Source organism: Ambystoma mexicanum, chromosome 2q, assembly GCF_040938575.1.
Source record: "Ambystoma mexicanum isolate Mex_15411 chromosome 2q, UKY_AmexF1_1, whole genome shotgun sequence".
Taxonomy (NCBI): Eukaryota; Metazoa; Chordata; class Amphibia; order Caudata; family Ambystomatidae; genus Ambystoma; species Ambystoma mexicanum.
In genome coordinates this window covers 1,028,976,037-1,028,996,042 of record NC_090924.1, presented here as the reverse complement: position 1 = coordinate 1,028,996,042, position 20,006 = coordinate 1,028,976,037, and the positions used below count along the sequence as shown (strand labels likewise).

General features: G+C 41.4%; 1 protein-coding gene across 5 annotated transcripts in view; it reads left to right on the top strand.

Annotated features, from left to right (window-relative positions):
• Positions 1-20,006, top strand: part of ADAM22 (ADAM metallopeptidase domain 22) — a 1,877,697-nt gene that overhangs the window by 1,673,873 nt on the left and 183,818 nt on the right. For all 5 annotated transcript variants that reach the window (XM_069648369.1, XM_069648368.1, XM_069648372.1 and 2 more), the window contains exon 25: positions 1,928-2,018. In XM_069648369.1, coding sequence (XP_069504470.1) covers positions 1,928-2,018 — 91 coding nt within the window. The remainder of the gene's footprint in view (positions 1-1,927; positions 2,019-20,006) is intronic.

Sequence of the window (20,006 nt, the reverse complement as noted above, 5' to 3'; positions counted from 1 at the left end):
ACATTGGTGAAGTATTGGGGACAGAGAACACAAACATTTACAATTCAGTTCAGATTTATTATGGGTAAAACAGAATCATATTTTAATCCCTTTACAGTTGCTGGTATTCATTCCTAAATTCTTTAGGATTGTAAAATGAAATATTTAAATAATTCAATTTGAATGTGTATTTTTGTAAATATCTTGCTCTAATTCATTGAGTACAATGTTTAATGATTTCTGAGCTACTAAGCTGTGATTTCAGATTGCAAAATCTCTGTACAGCTGGTGTATTAATGCACTGTACTAGAATCATGAAGCTGATGTGTTGCCCTTCTGCAAGTGCATTAACCTGTTGAGTTAGGATTGCATTGGCCCCTATGACCAGTATGTTACACAAAGCCCTCTGTTGCAGATGTTCAACCCAACAAGACACACAAACACACACTTTTGCAACATGCGCATTAAAATAAGTTATGTTACCATCATTGGCCCCTGTGACCAGTAGATTACATACATTTCTCCGATCTGTCACATGTGCATGAACACACTGAGCTATCTTAGTGCGCTTGGAACCTGGGCTTTGCAAAGATCTTTGCAAAAGATATAATTACCGAACCTCCTTGCCTGCTATCAAAGTTAACTAATCGAGCCCAAAATACCTGTCATGTGCCTTTACTTGCCTCTCAGTCACATTCTGTTTAGCAATAAATCAATGGGAGCATTTACAGACAATGATTAAATCCACCATTGAAAAGTGTTTTACCAAAGGTAAAGGTATGCTGCGTTTCTGCTATGGGGAAATCACACCTTAGGTTTACCTTTATGTTTATTTAATTTTTGAAGAACATTTTTGTGGACCGTTGTGAAAATAAAATGGATTCTTTCATTCCTAACTGGACAATGCATAGGTATTTGGGACAAGACCTGAGCGCAAAACCGTAGATGGGGCCCTGATGCAGTGCACTGATTATACATTAATATGATCCCTGCACAAAGCACGAGGTCCTGCTGAGTGGACCCATGTAATGCAAGACACCTTCAGGCAGGACTGGTTTTGCATTTTCCATGCTGTGATATGCAGGTACATTTTCCATTTAAAGTCTATTGCTCCAAGCAGCAGCATTCGATGTACAAATCCAGGACTGCTTGAAGGTGTCACACATGACACTGGCTTCTAGACAGCTTCCCATGGTCATCATGATGTGGACCCCTTGCTCACTGTGCTCAGAGAGGCACAGCTCCACCTCACTGATGATGCCCAACAAGGCTGAAACACGTGTATGGGGTTACTGATAGTACTCTTGTTCAGAGGAGAATTGCCTAGCATTTCGGCGCTGGACTGCCCATGTGGGCGGGACAAAGACTGATATGCAAATGGATATTTCCCATCTGTGAAAGGTACAGTGAGCTAAAGTGTGGCTGCGGACTCTCGAGTGGGTACCTTCCCAAAGAACAGGTCAATGGGACGTGTTCGTTCTCGCAGAGGGGCGCCAAGACTACATTTTGATTTTGTTTAGAATTAGAATGGTGCTGGTAAAAAGGCTTCCCTCATTTTTGTACAATCATAAGCCTTTGCTCCCCTCCCCGTCTATAGCATTGTCCCTCAACCCTCTTTATTGGAGGGAACGAAATTGCCAATGCTGGTGTTTTGCTGATGGCCTTCTAATGCTGCACTGTTGCAAGAGTCCTCAGATATATATTTAGTGTACCATTACCATTGCCACAAATCATATGCTATGAAATTTCTGACCCGCTAATCTGCCTCTGATGCATCTACATCTAGTTGTCCACACTCTACATGGTTGAATTCTCTGGTGGAAACATTGGAAGAGGAGCAATGGGGACAGAAATATGTCTGGTTGGTTTGGGGAACCAAATGATATTTTTCTTTGAATATTTTAACATAAGACATTGATTTAACAGTTGTTTCTTTTATGTTTTGCAGGAATCGTTAGCACAAATATAATTATCGGTGCTATCGCAGGCACAATTTTAGTGTTGGCTCTCATATTGGCAATAACAGGATGGGGATACAAGTAAGTGAATTGATCTGGTTAAATGTTATGACACTTGAGCTTTTGCAATAGTCAAGGGTTTTTAATATATGTTGAGTCTACGCATTTACTGCTTTCGCTAAAGAATCTCACTGTTTGTGGCACTGAGCACAAGCAACTGTGGGGCAATGAAAATCAGACTTTTGGTTGATTATTAAGGCGCCTTTGCACATGACTGTCTGTGGAAACAGTGTTGGTCAGTGGTTGAAGTGTACAAAAAAAAGTTGTGTAACTGTGGTCTCGACAGGGGAGAGGGTAGTTGGAAGCATAGTGCAACATGTGACAAGGTGGTGCAGCCAGGGCATTAGCAATAGTCTAAGTGACAAGTTAAGGCTCCAATTACAACTTTGCACTTGCACAGGGACATAAATGGACACATCCTCTACACAGAATGGTGAATATGGTCGCAAAAAGTAGAGAAATGGTAAACAGACAAAAATAAAAGTAGTGGAACATGGCTTCCGACTGTTCCTGCTCACTTCGATCATTGGTGTTGGTAGATGCGCAACCGGCGTTTGCACATGTGAAAATTGATATCATTGCAGCTGCTGGTGTTGGGGCAACAGAAGTGACAAAATAATAAATACTAATTCCTATCATCACTGTGGTAGAAGTGCATCTTAGAAATACGGGATGCACCCGTCACTTATGCGTCACAGCACACAGTGGCCCTCATTAGGACCCTGGCGTTAAGGGGTTAACAGCGCCGTAAAAGGTTGTGGTGCCGTTAACCCCTTAACGCCTTACTACGAGGTCCCTTTGCGGCTCCCGACCTTAACGGCTGGTCTGGACCAGCCGTTAAAGTAGGGACCCGCAAAGGGACCTTGAAGGTAATTACGGTACCGCAATTTGCAGTACCGTACTTACCGCCTTCCCCATTCCCATTGAACCATATGGGGCAAAAATGGCAATTGGGAAGGGCCAATGGGAATTACCGCCCCGCCAAACTTGGAATGGGGTGGTAATTCCCCATTTCACCATGGTGGAGTCGGTAAGTTACTGGCGTTAACCATGGCGCTATTAGCGCCATGGTTAATGGAAGGGTCCTAATGAGGGCCAGTGACTTCAGTAGATATAAATGTCCCATTCAAAACACTGGTGAACACATTTGTACTGCAGATTAGAAACCTACACAGATGAAGACGGTGTTAGAAGTGAAACAGAAGAAAGACCGGAAACCACAACATTGGAAGGGGGGACCAAGAACTAGATGAAAGGCAAAAAAAGGAAACAGACCCTCCCCTGTAAGACACCCGACTATGGAGCAAATTGCCATCGAGGTCAGGCAGGCCTCTCCCTCCTGCATTTCACAAAAAAACTGATGACTCTGTCTCAATGTACAATTTGTCGAACACTGATCGAAACCAATCTCGCACCAAGCGCCAACCCTCTATCGTCCTGCCAGTTGCCAAACCCATCCCTTCTTATTCTATTTGCACTTTTCAGCTAAACATTGCGAGCATGGTCTGGACTAGTTCCAGTCCTAACAAACCATGGCTTGAAGGCAGCTAGGCATGGTCCAACATGTCTACTATGGAGGGATCTCCTTCCTGTGGGAGACTATCGTTCCAGCTCTCAGTGCCGGCACTAGAAGGTCGATGGCAGAAACGCAGCTGTGGTAGACCATTTTTCCACCAAATATTGGGGAGTAAGGGGCAAGGCTGTAGATGTCTGGGAAGCCAAGCAAAACGAGAACCGATAAGGGGAACCTTTATGAAAAAAAGGTGTAGTGAATGCTTCCACTAGAGTTGATAATTGGCGAACTCTTTGGACCTGCATTTTCATGTACAACCAAGAAAAGGTATAATACCCCATTGTGATTTTTGCTGTTATGTTGTTATGCTATGCAGTGCTAATGACATTTCCTCTTTTGAGTCAGGGGAGATATAAGAGATGACTGTGTACAATGACTAGTATTTGGTGATTATTGTGCACAATGGCTACCAATTGGAGATCTCCTTATACAATGACTGGTAATTGAATGTGTTGTATCAATATCTAGCATGTTTACTTATTTAGAGAACTAATGTCAGGAACATGCACTTTAGCATTGCTCATTCTTCATGGTAGAAGTATGCATTGTGTAGGCTAATGCTGATAATACAGTGGTAGGGTGAGAACAACTATCATTGCCTGCATTTCTTTCATGTCTAGAGAGTATGAATGCATCATGAAGACCTCAAGCTGGGTACATGTACTTTACTATGTAAGCATGGGTGACATATCTTGTGACTGGTTCAGCTACCTAGGAATATGACTATACTAGCCTATGGTAATTGATGAGTTCATAATCGCTAGTGTGTTCCATTTCCATCATAGTTTCTCCTGTAGAGTAGAAGCTTCAAGATTGGAAATCCCACAGCGCCTCTCAATGACTCAGTTAACTACTACACTTCTTCGCTGCCAGGAGTAGCAGAGAGCACAGCTGCTGCTGACAACTGCCAGAGTTTAAGGGGAGTGGTTTAATCATCTAACATGTAGTTCATCCTTTCTGAAGCTCTAGATCTTGAAACTATCATTTCTAAAGACATCGAATATGGCCACATTTCCGTTCAATTTAAAGGAGCAGGAACAGTTGTTCTTCTTATTGCTGTAATATGAAAAAAAAACAAAGGGACTGCATGTCATTTCCCTGTTCTCTCAGGACTCACCATATGTACAGTACTAACAGAAGGAATGACACCCTCCACTAAATAAATATGAATATAAACAGATGCCTTCCATGGATCTCTGGGATTGGTCTGGGTTGACGTTCTATTTTTTTTAAGGAACAAAGAACACAAACACAGAATAGAATGGCCTCTAAATACATAATGAGAGTCATTCATTTTAAAAGTAAGAGAATGCCACTTCAAGGCTCAACGCCAAACAAAACAGAAGCAGCATCTCCAGCCTATTTTCTTCTTTGAGGATGCAAAAAAAATAAAAAAAATAAAAAATATGTTTATTATGTAGAGGCTAATGCTGATTCTTCCCTCTTCTAGGCACTGTCATATTCTCTGCTATTATTGTCCATTTTAATAGTACTCAATTTACTGACCTAGGAAGAATGAAGGGGTAGGTCAGCATGCCAATTTTGCAGTACTCTTGTATGGCTCTTGTGTTGGATTGCTTCACACCAAGGCTGCACATTACTTGTCTTTGTGCTTGTAGGCTTCTTCAACCTTCGCAATCACAGGCTGCTTAAGTAGTTCAAGGCCCAGAAATCATGACATCAGGAGTTCCACCAGCACCTGAGTGATCACTCCTCGAGAGTCTCTGATTGCAGAAGTAAACTACACGATTTTGACAATATCATAGTCCAGCCTTTCATCTCCATTCCCCCTTCCTGCATCATCAAGACTGCTTGTTTCCCAACACCAGTTGTTGCGAAAGGCATGTTGCCAGTTGATCTGACATTATTTGGTCTTTATTGGGTCCTCTGACATTGGAGACGGTTTCCAGCCGTCAAAGTATCCCATTGAGACAGTACTCCCCAATCATGCAAACCTTTTACATGTAGTTTATCTTCTCCCTGTTGATAACCAGGGTGCCGAGAGATGCTGTTCGGTTCACAACGCTTGCACCAAAACTATTATTATGAGAGATTCAAAGTAGCACTGGTGGTTTTGAAATACTCATCTTCTGAAGAAGTGGCACTGTCTCTTGATGTGCAAGATGCAAGTGCTCTAAATGACTCTGCTAACAATGTTGTGACTCTCTGTTCCTATCTCATCGTGTCCCTATGTGTTGCTGAGGTCCTTTATTTTTCTACGGTAGAACAGAAGATAGCAGTTGTCTCACCATCTTGACTACATCTGCGTCACAGAAGCAGACTCATTCAATCTCCAGTATGGACAGGTTAATGCCCAGCTAAAACAACCCTAATTGAGCACCCCGGCTAATGTGGTTAATGGCTTCCCAAGTTAGTCATGGCACAAAATAAACATTTCTCTTAAGCAGCCACATAGGCTATATGAAAGAAAACTCGTTATCGTTCTGCTCTGGTTGTTGAGGTAGTCACCTACACAATTTAGTTGCTTGCATAAGAAGACCAGAATATGCACTGTACATTTCAGCGGGTGGGCAATTAAGTCTTTTGGTGATGGTATGGCACGTTATGGCACAGCCACAATGCTTGCAAATCATTGTGAAAATATATGAATGGGCTACATTCGATCTGATCATTTGGCCCACAGCACGCATATCATGCACAGGCGTACATTTGTTCACAATGTGTGCCATCACAAAGTGGGGAAATCAGCAAAGTAAAGGGCATGCACTGTTCTCTCAAGCATTGTGGCTCAAATCACGTGTGCCACTGTAATCCATTGTTAAACTCACTTCAAACTGCTGGGGCTGTAGCCACCAAGATCTATTATCTCTAATATACAAATTCCCTTAAATATCCAACTATCGCATACAAATCAGACTCTTGCTGCAACTTCCGGCACTGCGAGTAAGATCCATGTTATCTGACAGTAGAGAGGACATATGTACACAATGTAGTAATGGCCATGTACCTTGGGATAAACCCACTAGTCAACATGGTCCTGATTGATCAAGTAGCATGTTCTCACTTATGACATGGAATTTCCTATTGATGATCAGTGCTTTGTGTCAGTTACTTAAAAACTTGCATTTCGACCAAAAGGAAAAATATGCAATGTCATCATTTGTGTCAGTTTAGGAGTGAAAGGACACAGTCTCCCATATCTCTGGTGATATTTGTAACTTCTATCAAGTGCCATAGTGAGACTGGACTGATGCTTTAGTGATTCACTCACCGCTGGTTTTCCTGTTGTGATTACAATTTTGAGCGCTATTAGCACCAGTTGCATTATATTAGCCTACTTGGTTTATGGTTGTCATCAACCTCATCAAAGTATTCCCATTGAGCTACTGTGCAGCCAATGGGGTTGTTACATTTTAATGTTGTCTGACAGGAAAAACATTAAAAAAGGATATTTCTGCTCTTGGAAACAAAGGAGGTTCATAGCCTCAGACAGAGTCACAAGGGGGTTGGTACATGACCACTCTAGAGTAAAATAGAGTTTAACTTTGGCTAAGGAAGTTCATAACTACCTAGGCTTATATACAATGTGGTCCCATAGCCCCATTCCCGAATAAATGCTGTCTTTGACACACTGTATTTGGATGCTCTTTGGCGTAGAATGTAAGCTAAGAACTATTGTGTGCCTTTTGTACTTAAAATGATATACCATGGTTGTGAAAGACATTTCCTTCCTGCACTTCCAGAACACACGGAATGCGATGTGCTCTATCAGAGTTCAGAGACTTCTCAGCTGAAGGGGACTGAATGCTACAGTGCCCTTCCACAGTACCCCAATTGCAGCTATAGCAGCCCTCGCCCCAAGAGGAGAGAAATAACCTCCTGGGCAACTGGAACAATTTCTTCAGCCATCAGGAAGAGAAACGCTCAATAGCTCATGAGGCACCGCCTCCGTGCAACACTTGTGGTGGTTCTAACTCATCAAAGCTGGGGAACTGGTTTTTGGTTGACTGTCTCCAAAGAAGGGCCTACATTATGCAGGCCTCCAATGAAAGAAGAGCCACAGACTACATGGCACATCCATCCCTAACCCTGTCATTGACTGCTCTCCACCAGAGTCTCCCAAGTACACCCTAACATGTGTAAGGAAAAGGTACATGAGCCACCAGGAAGACATGGCTGTAGGTTTGTGAACAAGTCTTTAAAGAATTGTGGTGGCAATCAGCTTTGAATGAAAAAAAGAATAGTGCTCCTGATGGCCTGCAACATAGGTATTGCCAGTTCAAGTCCCGAAGTCCCGAGAAAGTCCCGCTTTGCCGCTGCTCTTTGCTATTTTCCTGTGAAGCATCGTTTGTTCGTGAAGAACTGTTACCGAAAACAACTACATTTCCCACAAGGTGACGCCTTCAGGACTAGCAGAGTACTGTCATTAAGTTGTTAATTTACTATATATATATATTTATACTGTGTTTTCTATATTTAGGCTCTGTTACCCCCTGTGTGGGCGTGCCTATTTAAGTCCCGAGAAAGTCCCGCTTTGCCGCTTCGCCGCGGCGTCGCGAGTAAAGCGAGGCCCGGGGGACCATCGCTACCAATATTGATTGCCGTCTACCTATAGAGAGAGAGTTTGCTCGTGCCCAAATTGGCGGAATTTTTTCTTCTAAGACTCCGGCGGGTACGGGCACTCAATTGTTATTAAAATAACACATCATGAAACGTAATTTATATACACTGCGCACGGGCATGCCTCCAATCCAAGGGCCGTCCCTAAACTGTACTGGTAAATCGACTGGGGCAGTGCCTTGTGTGTCAACTCCTTGTATAGTCAATACAGAATTGTCAAAGAACTCCAGAGTAAAAAAGCGTGCTGTGAATTCTGTCGCTAACGCCTTGAAACAAAATCCAAGTACTAAAGATATACGTTTTTTCTACCCTGACTGTGCTACGCAGAGTGCCTCCTTAAAAAACTCTAAGGATACAAAGATAGCAAATCACAACCAGGCGGGCTGTGGTACCTCGCTGCATGTCTCTCTATCTGACAGCACAGTATTAAGAGGGGAATCATTGGCGCTACTTACCGACAATGCAAGAGTCACTTGCTAATCTTTCCTTTTCCCCCAAGATGTACTCAAATGGAGGTTATACAAAATCTAATCTCACCTCTTCTTTTCTTTTTCCTACTCCTCGGCATCGATCACCTATGCAAAAGGTCCAAACATCATCAAACGTACCAAATGTAATCGAACTAACCTTAGGAGCAATGAATCTGACGTTACAAACTATTACTACTTTGTTTAATACACTGAATACGAAATTGGATGTACAAGGTGCCCAGTTATTAGCTGTTTTAGCCTGGCAGGCTAAGCAAGAAACATGGCGAGCTCATCCACACTTGACAAGTAAAGAGCCTTATGTTCCGCCGAACAGTCCAATTGAATTGTGTATAATGCCAACCAAATTGGCTACTGTTGCCACTATGACATCAGTTATGGCTCCAATTTCTATGTCAGCAAATGAATCGAAAAATATTCCAGCAGTATTAAATTCACTTGCCCAAGTGGAGAACCAACTATCTCCAATTACCATAGACAACTCAGGCATACTGTGCTCCTTGCCGTATATAGGACAGGTGATTAGAGAGGTTGTTGCTGTCAATGGAAAGGAGAGAGTGAGTGACTCTATCAGTATACCAACGCAAGAGCCCTATACAATATTTTGGAAAAAGATGACGCAATCTACTTTGAAACCCCACTCATCTGGGGAAACAACACAGCAAAAAAGGAAAAAACCTGAGATTGTCAAAAAAACTAAAAACGTTAAGAAAAATGAAGTACAGGCGCCAACAAGTTCAAAACAATTCTTTAATATGCTGACTATTCCAAACAAACATAGTCAACAAACGGCCTGTGCTATCACGAAAAAGTACACACAACTAAGACAAATTCGCAAAAGCAAATTGGGCTCTGCGACGAAAAGGCAAGCATCTGCAACGCCTTATGAGCCCTTAGATAATCTGATTAAAGCAGTCAATAGTCATGAACAAGAACAAGCTGGCCTGGAAATGCATCATTCATTGGCAACAGCAGAACCTAGTGCGAATTTATCTTCTGCAAAAAGAACTGAACTGCTATGTATTAAGAAACCTAAAATAAATGTAGCATGCTCTCCTCAACCCTCTCTAGTGAGTGAAGATGAACACGAACAAGAAATGTTAGTTAGTTGTCGTGCTGAAATCAGAAAGGAAGTTGATGCTTACATGAGCAGAATTACCGCAGCACCGATACTCAAAGCTCCCTCACTTGCATCACAGAAAACTGATAATTTGCAAACTCAACATTTATCATTGAAACCCTCAGTTTCATTCAAATGTGATAAAAATAAAGAAACAATAGAGTCGCCTCCTCCCTTTGCTACTCACAATGCGGAAATTGTTACCATGCTAAAAACTTTGCGTCCTTCTGTAGTTAATCAAACTCCTACAGTTACGCAAAATACTTTCAACAATCTGGCAGGTAAATCAATTTTGAAATCCAAAGTAACAAAGGATAATAATATTGCACTAGTGCTGGGATGCCGCCCAGCTCCATATCCGCAATATGTGTTAAACCGACAAAGTATATTACAGGTGTTCTCAGATATCCCGCTATTGCAAGACATTGGCTCTGTAGACATAGCACAGGTTGAGTTTTTCAATGACAACTCAGTAAGTACGGCATGCCTATGGCTGACGTCAAGAGTTGTCAGAAATCTCATCTGGGAAGCAAAAAACCAACTTTTGTCACTGGGATTCATACTACTTTTGGGCCCAACAAATTCACCTAATGGTTCTCTTAGTGCTGAAACTTGGACTGATTCTGCTATAAGGGAACTTAACAAGGGCACTGTGTATACAGATAGCAATGTAATAACGGAGGTTCCCTCCAAATGCTGCTGTAATTGCGATTCCAGGAGTTAACTTGCGTACAAGGCGGAGAAGGAAAGATATATCTCATTGGTCTCATGGAACACTCGTGGTTTTAATCATTTGGTTAACAATACACAAAACATCTTAAATAATCACGATGTGATTCTTTTACAAGAGACATGGCTAACAACTACTCCCTTATGGAACAACCATGAAATTCATTTCCTGCCAGCTATTCAAGGAAAGAGAGGCCGTCCGATGGCTGGTCTTATTACAGCAACCAAATTAAGCTCTAACATCAGCATAATATTCTCTCATACTCCTAATTCTTTTACGCAACTGACTGTTATGTCAGTTGACTCAACCTTGTACGCTATAGTCAATCTCTACTGGAACCACAAAAGCATTGATAATCGGAGGTTTTTGGATGATGTTGCTTCAATGTTAGATTTTATCATGCTTGTTCCAGAAATACAGTATGCAGTTGTTGCTGGTGACCTAAATCTCCATTGCTTCCCCTCGAAGAACATATTGGGGGATTCAAAATGTAAATTGTGGGAACAACTTATGCTTACGAGAGGATTTTGTATGATAAATGGAAGTAAATTTGACAAAAGTGAGTCGAATCACACGTGGCAACAGGGCAGCATAAAAGCCACAATTGATTACATTTATGTTGACGACAGACTTTTTTCACAAATTCATTCTTTTAACATTGTAACAAACTTGAATAGTGACCATCGATTGCTCACGCTACAGTGGGATTTAAAAGTGACGAAAAACAATCGTAGCACGATGGTGAATTTGGGTCAATTAACAGTCTCCAATCAGCTGAATCGTATTATCTGGACTGAAAATAAACTAAATAACCTCAATACTTCCCTGCAAGCTGCCTTCTGTTATTCACGGAATAACACACCTCTCATTCCAGTTCCCTATAATGATTTAATACACCATTTTTCAGATAAGAGGGCACAGAAAAATTACACCTTCAGAAGATCACATGTGTTTGATCTAGAGACCAAAAGCAAGAAAACTGAATTTCGCCTTAAAAAAAGAGAAGCCATGAAACTCCCATTGAGTATGAGGCTAACAGTATTGACACAAATTAAAACATCATACAGGAATTGGCGTAGGAACCATCGAAGTAAATTATTTCAACAAGATGGTGAACTGATGTTACGAAATATTCGTGATAGCAACACGGCCCAAATCTGGAAAGCTCTGACCAGCGCTGTTTCTCCGGTGCAAATAAAGTCACAAACGCAGAGTGTTCCAGAAGCAAGCTGGATTAGTTATTTTTCTAAAATCTATGCCAATCCGCCCGATTGCAAATCACCTGTAAGCTCCGCTCCTCATAAACGGTTTTATATTAACATTGATAAATCTGACATCTTATATTTTATTAATAAAATAAGTCAGTCCAGGGCGCCTGGTCCGGATGGACTATCAAACAAAATTTTTAAAGAACATCCAGTAATATGGTCAACAATTCTATATCATATATATGAGCATATTAATGAATCCCAAGAGCTTCCGGCATCGTGGACTCATTCTTTGATTGTACCAATTCATAAAAAAGGTGATCGGTGTCTCCCACAGAACTATAGACCCATCGCCTTACTAGACGCTCCGGGTAAACTCTACAGCCGTATTATTTTGCAAGAATTGAATAAGTGGACCCTAAATGAGTGTAAAAGAGACCCATTTCACACCGGTTTTGCAGCAGGGCTAGGCACCTCAGTAAATCTAATTACACTAAACATGTTAAAATCTAAATATGCAGAACTTATTCAACCTCTGTATATGGCATTTGTTGATTTTCGGGTAGCTTTTGATTCAGTCGATAGATCATTATTATTTCTGAAATTACAAAGCTATGGCTGTCCTCCCTCATTGCTAACCATAATCAAAAAATTGCACTCGAATACGACAATGCAAGTTAGATTATCGCTTGATGGGCTGTTGTCTGCGAATATTAATACAATGAGAGGTTTAAAACAGGGGTGTATTCTGGCGTCCACACTCTTCAATCTTTTCATCTTAGATATTGGGACCTCTTTTGAAGAAGTACTATCAGATTCTCCCAAATTGGGAGCTCAGAAAATTACATGGCTCTTGTATGCTGATGATCTTGTCCTTATTTCGCAAACTCCAAGAGGATTACAGAACCTTTTGAACAAATTGGACACGTATACTCATACTAATAATTTAACTATCAATGTGGATAAAACTCAGATAGTGATTTGCCAAAGAAAAAGGCCCATAAAAATGGTGAGAAATCAGTGGTTTTTGCGCGCAGTTCTACTACAAACTGTACCAAGTTATAAATACTTAGGATTACCTTTCTCTGGCTCTGCGACAAATCAAATTTACGATGACTGCGTAAAAGCCAAAGTCACGACTTTAATCTCACAAGCCAAAATAATTCTATACAAGTATGGCAGATTCACTGCAAAGCATGTGGTAGCCTTTTTCAATCAAAAAGTTGTCCCGATCTTATCCTACGGAGCTGAAACTCTGTTACCTCTGTCTAGAATTTACTGGGATCGTCTTGAAGGGAAGTTTTGGAAAACAGTTTTGTGCTTGCCAGCATGTACTCCCTTGTGTATGTTAAGGTATGAACTTGGCAATATCTCCCTGTTTGGTCTAATCCTTTGGAAATTTTGCAATCTTTATCGAAAGTGTCTTTTGGGTATACAAACCAACAACATGCTGGGTTCAATTGCAATATACATCTGTGCATCCAATGATGCATTTCCTAAAACGTGGGTAAGAGAAATCATCAATGCTCTAGCCAGTGCAAACGTTTCAATTGACTTGTTACTTAAGAATCCTGCTCTAGCAAAAAAAAGAATGTATTGGCATGAATGGAATGTAACCCAAGAACTATGTACAAAATATGTAGATTTTGATCGAAATTTGTTCCCTCACAAGAAGCTTAAACAAATGGCCTATTATCTTTTAATGTCTCCATCACATCATGTTCGCTCTGAAATGTTAAGACTGCGTTTGAATTTACAGCCCACAAATCAAATGTTAGCGCGAAGAGGTGTAATTCTAAAAACTGAAACATTTTGTCGTTTCTGTAAAGATGTTAAGCAATTAGAGTGCTTAGCTCACCTAGTAGTGGATTGCCCGGCTTTAAGTGGCATACGTAAACATTACTTCTACAATGTATTACAATTATATTGTGATCGTTCATCATATGAAATATGGATTATATTAATGACAAGCAATCGCACTGCCATTCACATTGCATTAACGCAATTCACAAAAACGATTTTTCCGCGTGATTTATCGCTTATGACCAATTGACAAATGTATTTTCAATTTTAGGATATATGTGGGTTTTTATTTATTTATTTAACTTTCAACTTTCATCAATCATTTGTGTGAATAGGACACGGCTTATTATCTCTGAAACAAATCTGTAAAATTTAACAATCAACTAAATATGTATATATGCTATGGAAAGCTTGATAAAATTGTAAAATTGGTAAATTGATACAAATTATGTAAAGTTGATTTATGTAAAACTGTAAAATTGTAAAATTGTAAAAGTGACAAAAATTTATGTATTTTGTAATGAAGATCTTTTTTGAAAGGTTGAATTCCTTTTTTCAGCCAAACAAAATAAAAAAAAATAAAAAAAATTACCTTTAAGACATACCCTTCTTTCCCATAGTTCCCCGACATCTATGTATGATGAAAGAGCAAAGGGCTTATCTATGAACTGAATCTGACAGGGAGTAGAGAAAGGCTAAGGGCATGAAGCAAATGTTGTCCAGGTAGCCTCCATTTTGCACAAGAGTTCTGTAGTCAAATGCCTATGACTCTAGCAAGCTCAAAGTAGAGTTTGAATCTCTCAATCTGATCGTAATGATCACACCATTCTGCCAAGTTGATCTTGTTGATTATTTTCACCGGGTTTTCCATGAGCGCAAATTTGTTACACGCAGTGTTTGCAAGGAATTAGTTGCAGCCCTTTGCAAAATTGAACAATGGTTGATCTAATTTCTACGACAATGCTAAATTATGATCCATAAATAATGAGCCAGAGGAAAGATCTAATAACTTATGATATAGGCTTAACTTAGCAATATTTACATATGATTTCCCGGAAACTAGACCAAATTTGGGTCTTATTACCACAAAAGACTGATGGAACCACCTCGCTGACAAATAATCTAACAACCATTGTTACAGTATATTTACAATACTTGGATACGATTTTCTGCATGTGTGCATACAAAGGAGCCAATTCAGCTCTTATTCTAGCAAAAATATGTTATGTTATTATGATTTATACCATACCACTGCCATTTTCATGGTCTCCGGGCACTCTGATGGATCTGAAAAGGAAGGAATAGTGGGAGGCCTTTAGTTAGTGGGATATAGAGGCAAAGCACTAGGAAACCTTTATGTGCTGTTGTTAGCTTCAGTTTGGAAAAACCGGTCACTGTATGCTCTGTTTGTTTTTAGTTGGTAAGGGGTAGGTCGTGTTTGTTGTATGAGTGTGTGTGTGGGATGATGTGTGTGTAATTGGTTACAGTTTCTGTGGTGTCTTGTGTGTAGTGGGGTGTTGCTGTGTGTTTACATTTTGTGGTGGTTTTAGGTTTCTGATGTGGTAGAGGCATGTGTGTGTTTTGTTTGGTGTTTGACAGTGAGTATTCAGGACATTAGGTTATAGTAGGGTTAGTTAGTGATCTTAGTAGTCAGTGCCCTGCTATGGGATAGTTATGTTAGTCTGGCTGGGTTCATTTTCTCCTGTCATGGTTTATCTAAAAATGCTTTGTTAGTTGGGGGATCCAGGTTTCGGTTCATTAGGTTTTGGTTGCTTTGGGTGTTTCTCTTGTGTTGTGTTGGCTGTTTCCCTTAGACAGTGTTTCCTGTTTAGCTCGATGGCAATTTTCAGAATTTTAGGTGGTCTTCTGTTGTTCGTATTTCCTTCAGGAGTGAATTCCAAAGATTTGCTGAGATGCAGGAGAATGCTGATCCACCACGTTTCCTCTGTGATTACTGTTTTGGTTCCAGGCAATAGTTGCTGCTGGACCTTAGCGTTTGGTTTGAAGATGGAAATGTTTCTCTGTATGAATTCAGCTCTTTGGCTGTGGATTGCTCTGTGGGTTATGCGGAGTGTTTTGAAAAATATTATTTTTTTGACTGGTAGCCAATGTAGAGTTCCCATTTCTGGTATGTTCTGTTCTCTCTTAGTGAGTCTGAGGAGTAGTCTTGCTTTTGTATTCTGTATTCATTGTAGTTTTTTACTAAATTAGTCTGGCATTCCGAGATAGATGCTGTTGGTGTAGTCTATTCTTGACATAATGAGGGAGATGATGCTGGTTGTTCTGTGTGAAAAGTTGAAGAACGATAGTATTAGGGTGATTGTGTGTAGGTGGAAGAAGCACTTCTTTACTAATGTGTTGACTTGTGTTATGAGTGATCATTTGTTGTCCATTAATATTCTGAGGTTTTTAACCAAATACATCACCCTTCCTCCCCTTGCTAAATATTAGGAGACCAGATATATTAAATCACTTGTTTGGTTTTTAGTTCCATCTAAGTGCCATTTGCGATTATACTTTGTCCTAGTACGCAAGCTAACCACTAAAGCTGTTTTATTAGCATTTATTTGTAGGTTATTCTTCACCAAATACTCATCTAATGATATCAGTGCTCTTCAAAGACCAAAAAATGTTCTGTCAAAAAGGGCAATATCATCCGCAACCAATAAAGTGGGAATACTTGAGTGGACGATTTTAGGAGGAAAAGCAGTAAACTTAGATATGTGTTCTACTAAGTCAGACAAAATATAAACTAAAGGACAGGATGCCAGAACGCAACCCTGTCGAAGCCCTGAGAACATTTACATTGGTGCACTCAGACTTGCATTACTGTTGAGTCTAATTGGTACTATTGTGTTTGTATGTATTTCAACAAAAAGCTCCAATAGGCTGCCTGGAATTTCCCAAGAATATGGTTTATTCCAGAGCCTTGAACGATCCACCATATTGAAAGCACTCGAAAGATCGACACATGCCATTAGCAATGGTGGCTATTATATGCCCTGAGCCTGGTGGCTGTTCCGAAAGCCGGTTTGCTAATTCATTGTCTTCTTAATCGAAGCCGCCCAAGTGGAGAGATCCTGTAATATTAAAGAGGCAAAGATCTTTGATGACAAATCTAATAGTGCGGTTGTGTGATCATTCACAGGGTCTCTAAAATCACCCTTTTTAGAAATGGGCACCACATAACAGGACCTTCATGATTGAGATTTGCCCTACAATGAAACATAGATAAATAACTTCTAGAGCAGGTTAGCAGGCTTACTATATGAGACTGTTACAAAGCTGCTCCAGTAGTTATCTTAGTTACTTGTAGGTTCTTTATTATAAGTTATATGAGCACTTAAGCATAGAAAGACCACCGGGTCCCATCACCCAGGCTCAACTGACTTGGTTGGAACACTGGAGATGAGCTTATAACCAAACATTCCGGGCACTCTTACAGTGTTCCATGCCAGCTCATACTAATGCACCAAGTAACATCACAACACATCTCCTCGCTTTCCGATGGCAAACCATGCATGCATCAAGTGCATCACAACACATCTCCTCCCTTTCCGATGGCAAACCATGCATGCATCTAGTGCATCACAACACATCTCCTCCCTTTCCGATGATAGCCGATGTCCACCACACTCACACCCTTCCGTGATACAGACATCCCTAACAAGTAAAGGCGATGTGACGGAGGGCCAACTGAACCCTTCCAACATATGCATATTTCTCCTTGCATGACACCACCATGAGAGCAACACCCATGCCAAGGTTCACTTTCAAAGAAATATAAATTCCGGAGAAATATGCTAAAGAAACTGCATCTTTTAGAGATGATGCAACTCAAAACAATTAGGGCGACATCACTGACCACCATGGCAACAATCACCCACAACATTCGGAGGCGCTACCTCCCTACACCTTGTGGCACTCACCCACACACTTGGAGTCACTACCTCCTTACACTTTGTGGCATGCACTCCCTACACACGGAGATGCTACCTCTTAACACTTTGTGGCACTCACACACAACTAGGAGTCACTACCTCCTCACACTTTGGAACACTCACCCACACTTCTGGAGGAGTTGCTACCTCCTAATACTTTGCGGCACTCACCCACACTCTCGGAGTCACTACCTCCTTTCACTTTGTGGCACTCACCCACACTCTAGGAGTTGCTACCTTCTAATACTTTGTGGCACTCACACACACTCTAGGAGTCGCTATCTCCTAATACTTTGTGGCACTCTAGGAGTCGCTACCTCCAGTTAGCCACACTCTAGGAGTTGCTACCTCCTAACACTTTGTGGCACTTGCCCACACACTCTATGAGTTACTGCCTCCTAAAACTTTGTGGCACTTACGCACACTCTAGGGGTCAATATCTCCTAACACTTTGTGGCACTCACCCACACTCTCGGAGTCGCTACCTCCTTTTACTTTGTGGCACTCACCCACACTCTAGGAGTCATCCTCCTAACACTTAATGGCACTCACCCACTATCGCTTGAAGGCGCTACCTCCCACACCTTTGTGGCACCCACCACATTTACACTCGGATGTGTCACCTCGCTTTACCTTTGTAACACACACTACACACACCCAGCCGAAGCACTTCACAGTATGGACACTTTTCAACACCTGAACATTAATGATGTAAACAACTTTATGTTCCTAAGAGTCCATGTTGCCGTTTGCAACGTATCCTACAATGCTTCGAAGAATTAACTCTAGCTACTCTCACTCCTTGCTATTCACAAGCAGTTATACATGCTGAGTTTATTTTCAGGAAGTCCAACATGAGTCCTTTTAATCTAAAAATTCCTCAAATGCGTTAAAACGAATGCATTTCAACTCCTCAATCTCACTTCCTGCATTTTCACAAACGCACTCACCACACGTGCACTTCTCAATACACTTGCATACTACTTGTATTTTGCTTAACAGTGCTTCTACTATGAACATGCATCACCATTAATTCAAAAGGATACATTCTTTATCCATGTGTCACTACATATATAATGCAGTCTCTGCTTACGGGAATCTTCACTTCTTGTATCCCGTGCGACACTTTAACATTCAAAGTTCTGCTTTCCTTCGACATTCGGCCCTCTAACCACGCTGACTTGGCAAAGTTCCAAGAAGCTTCTTGTCATTCCAAATGACGGTCGTCCCATGATCCGCTGAATGTCCCTTCTCTTAACGACCTTCTAATGCTGTTTCACATATCATTTCACTCAAAGCTTTGAGTGCCATTGTCCTTCTCTTACTCTAACTTCCGCTTACCAAATGGAGCCACGTCCCTTTCAGTGCTCTGCTCTGAAGTGCAGCGCGTGACTGCATAGGTCCTTTTCTCTGACCCATTTGCCTACGCAGTCAGCCTCATACAGCGAACCTTCTCCCTCAGGTGCGCCGTCGCTGTACACTCCGACCACAGAATGCGAACATATCACAGCAAGCCACATGGCGTTCCACACCATTGCCATTACTGCAGAGCTCCTTGTGACGTCATCATTCGGTGTGCTGCATCGGAGGAGGCCCATCTCCTGTGACCAACTGTCACCTTCCATACAGTTATATCCCGCTTACCCCCTGCAGGTAAGACAGACATGCCCACATACAGCAGCATGAGTTTATAACCAAACATTCCAGGCACTCTTACAGTGTTCCATGCCAGCTCATACTAATGCACCAAGTAACATCACAACAGAGGCCAATTAAAGGAACCCTGCCACGGACCCAATGTCTTGGAATCAAATTGATGACTGTCTTACTAGAATGCCTAACTTATCTCTAAGAAATGTGTTCCATACGTCTTCTGAAATTACATTGGGGGTCATTACGACCCTGGCGCTAAGGGGTTAATGGCGCCGTAAAAGGCTGTGGCGCCGTAAAAGGCTGTGGCGCCGTTAACCCCTTAGCGCCTAATTACGAGGTCCCTTTGCAGGACCCGACCTGAACGGCTGGTCTGGACCATCTGTTAAAATAGGGACCCGCAAAGGGACCTTTGAGGTAATTACGGTACCGCAATTTGCGGTACCGTAATTACCACCTTCCCCAGTCCCATTGAGCCCTATGGGGCAAAAATGGGAATGGGGAAGGGCCAATGTTCAATGGGGAATTACCGCCCCGCCAACCTTGGAATGGGGTGGTAATTCCCCATTGAACATTGGCAGACTCGTTACAACACCGGCAGCAACCATGGTGCTAATAGCGCCATGGGTTACCGCCAGTGTTGTAATGAGGGCCATTGACTCGGGACAAAATTCCAGTGCCATTATTGTTAGTCATACCATTCATACATTTCCCACAAATGTGAGGGTTGAATTAATTTCCAATTACCATCATCGTTTGACTCTATCATTGATTCTATATCAGTAAAATTTCAATTAGTTACGGTAATGTTGTTTTTTCCCATTATGGCGATTTTGTTATCATTTGTTAAGGATTTCAATCAGGCGACACACACCTTGATCTCGGCCTAGTATGTAGCGCACAACGGAGATGCTC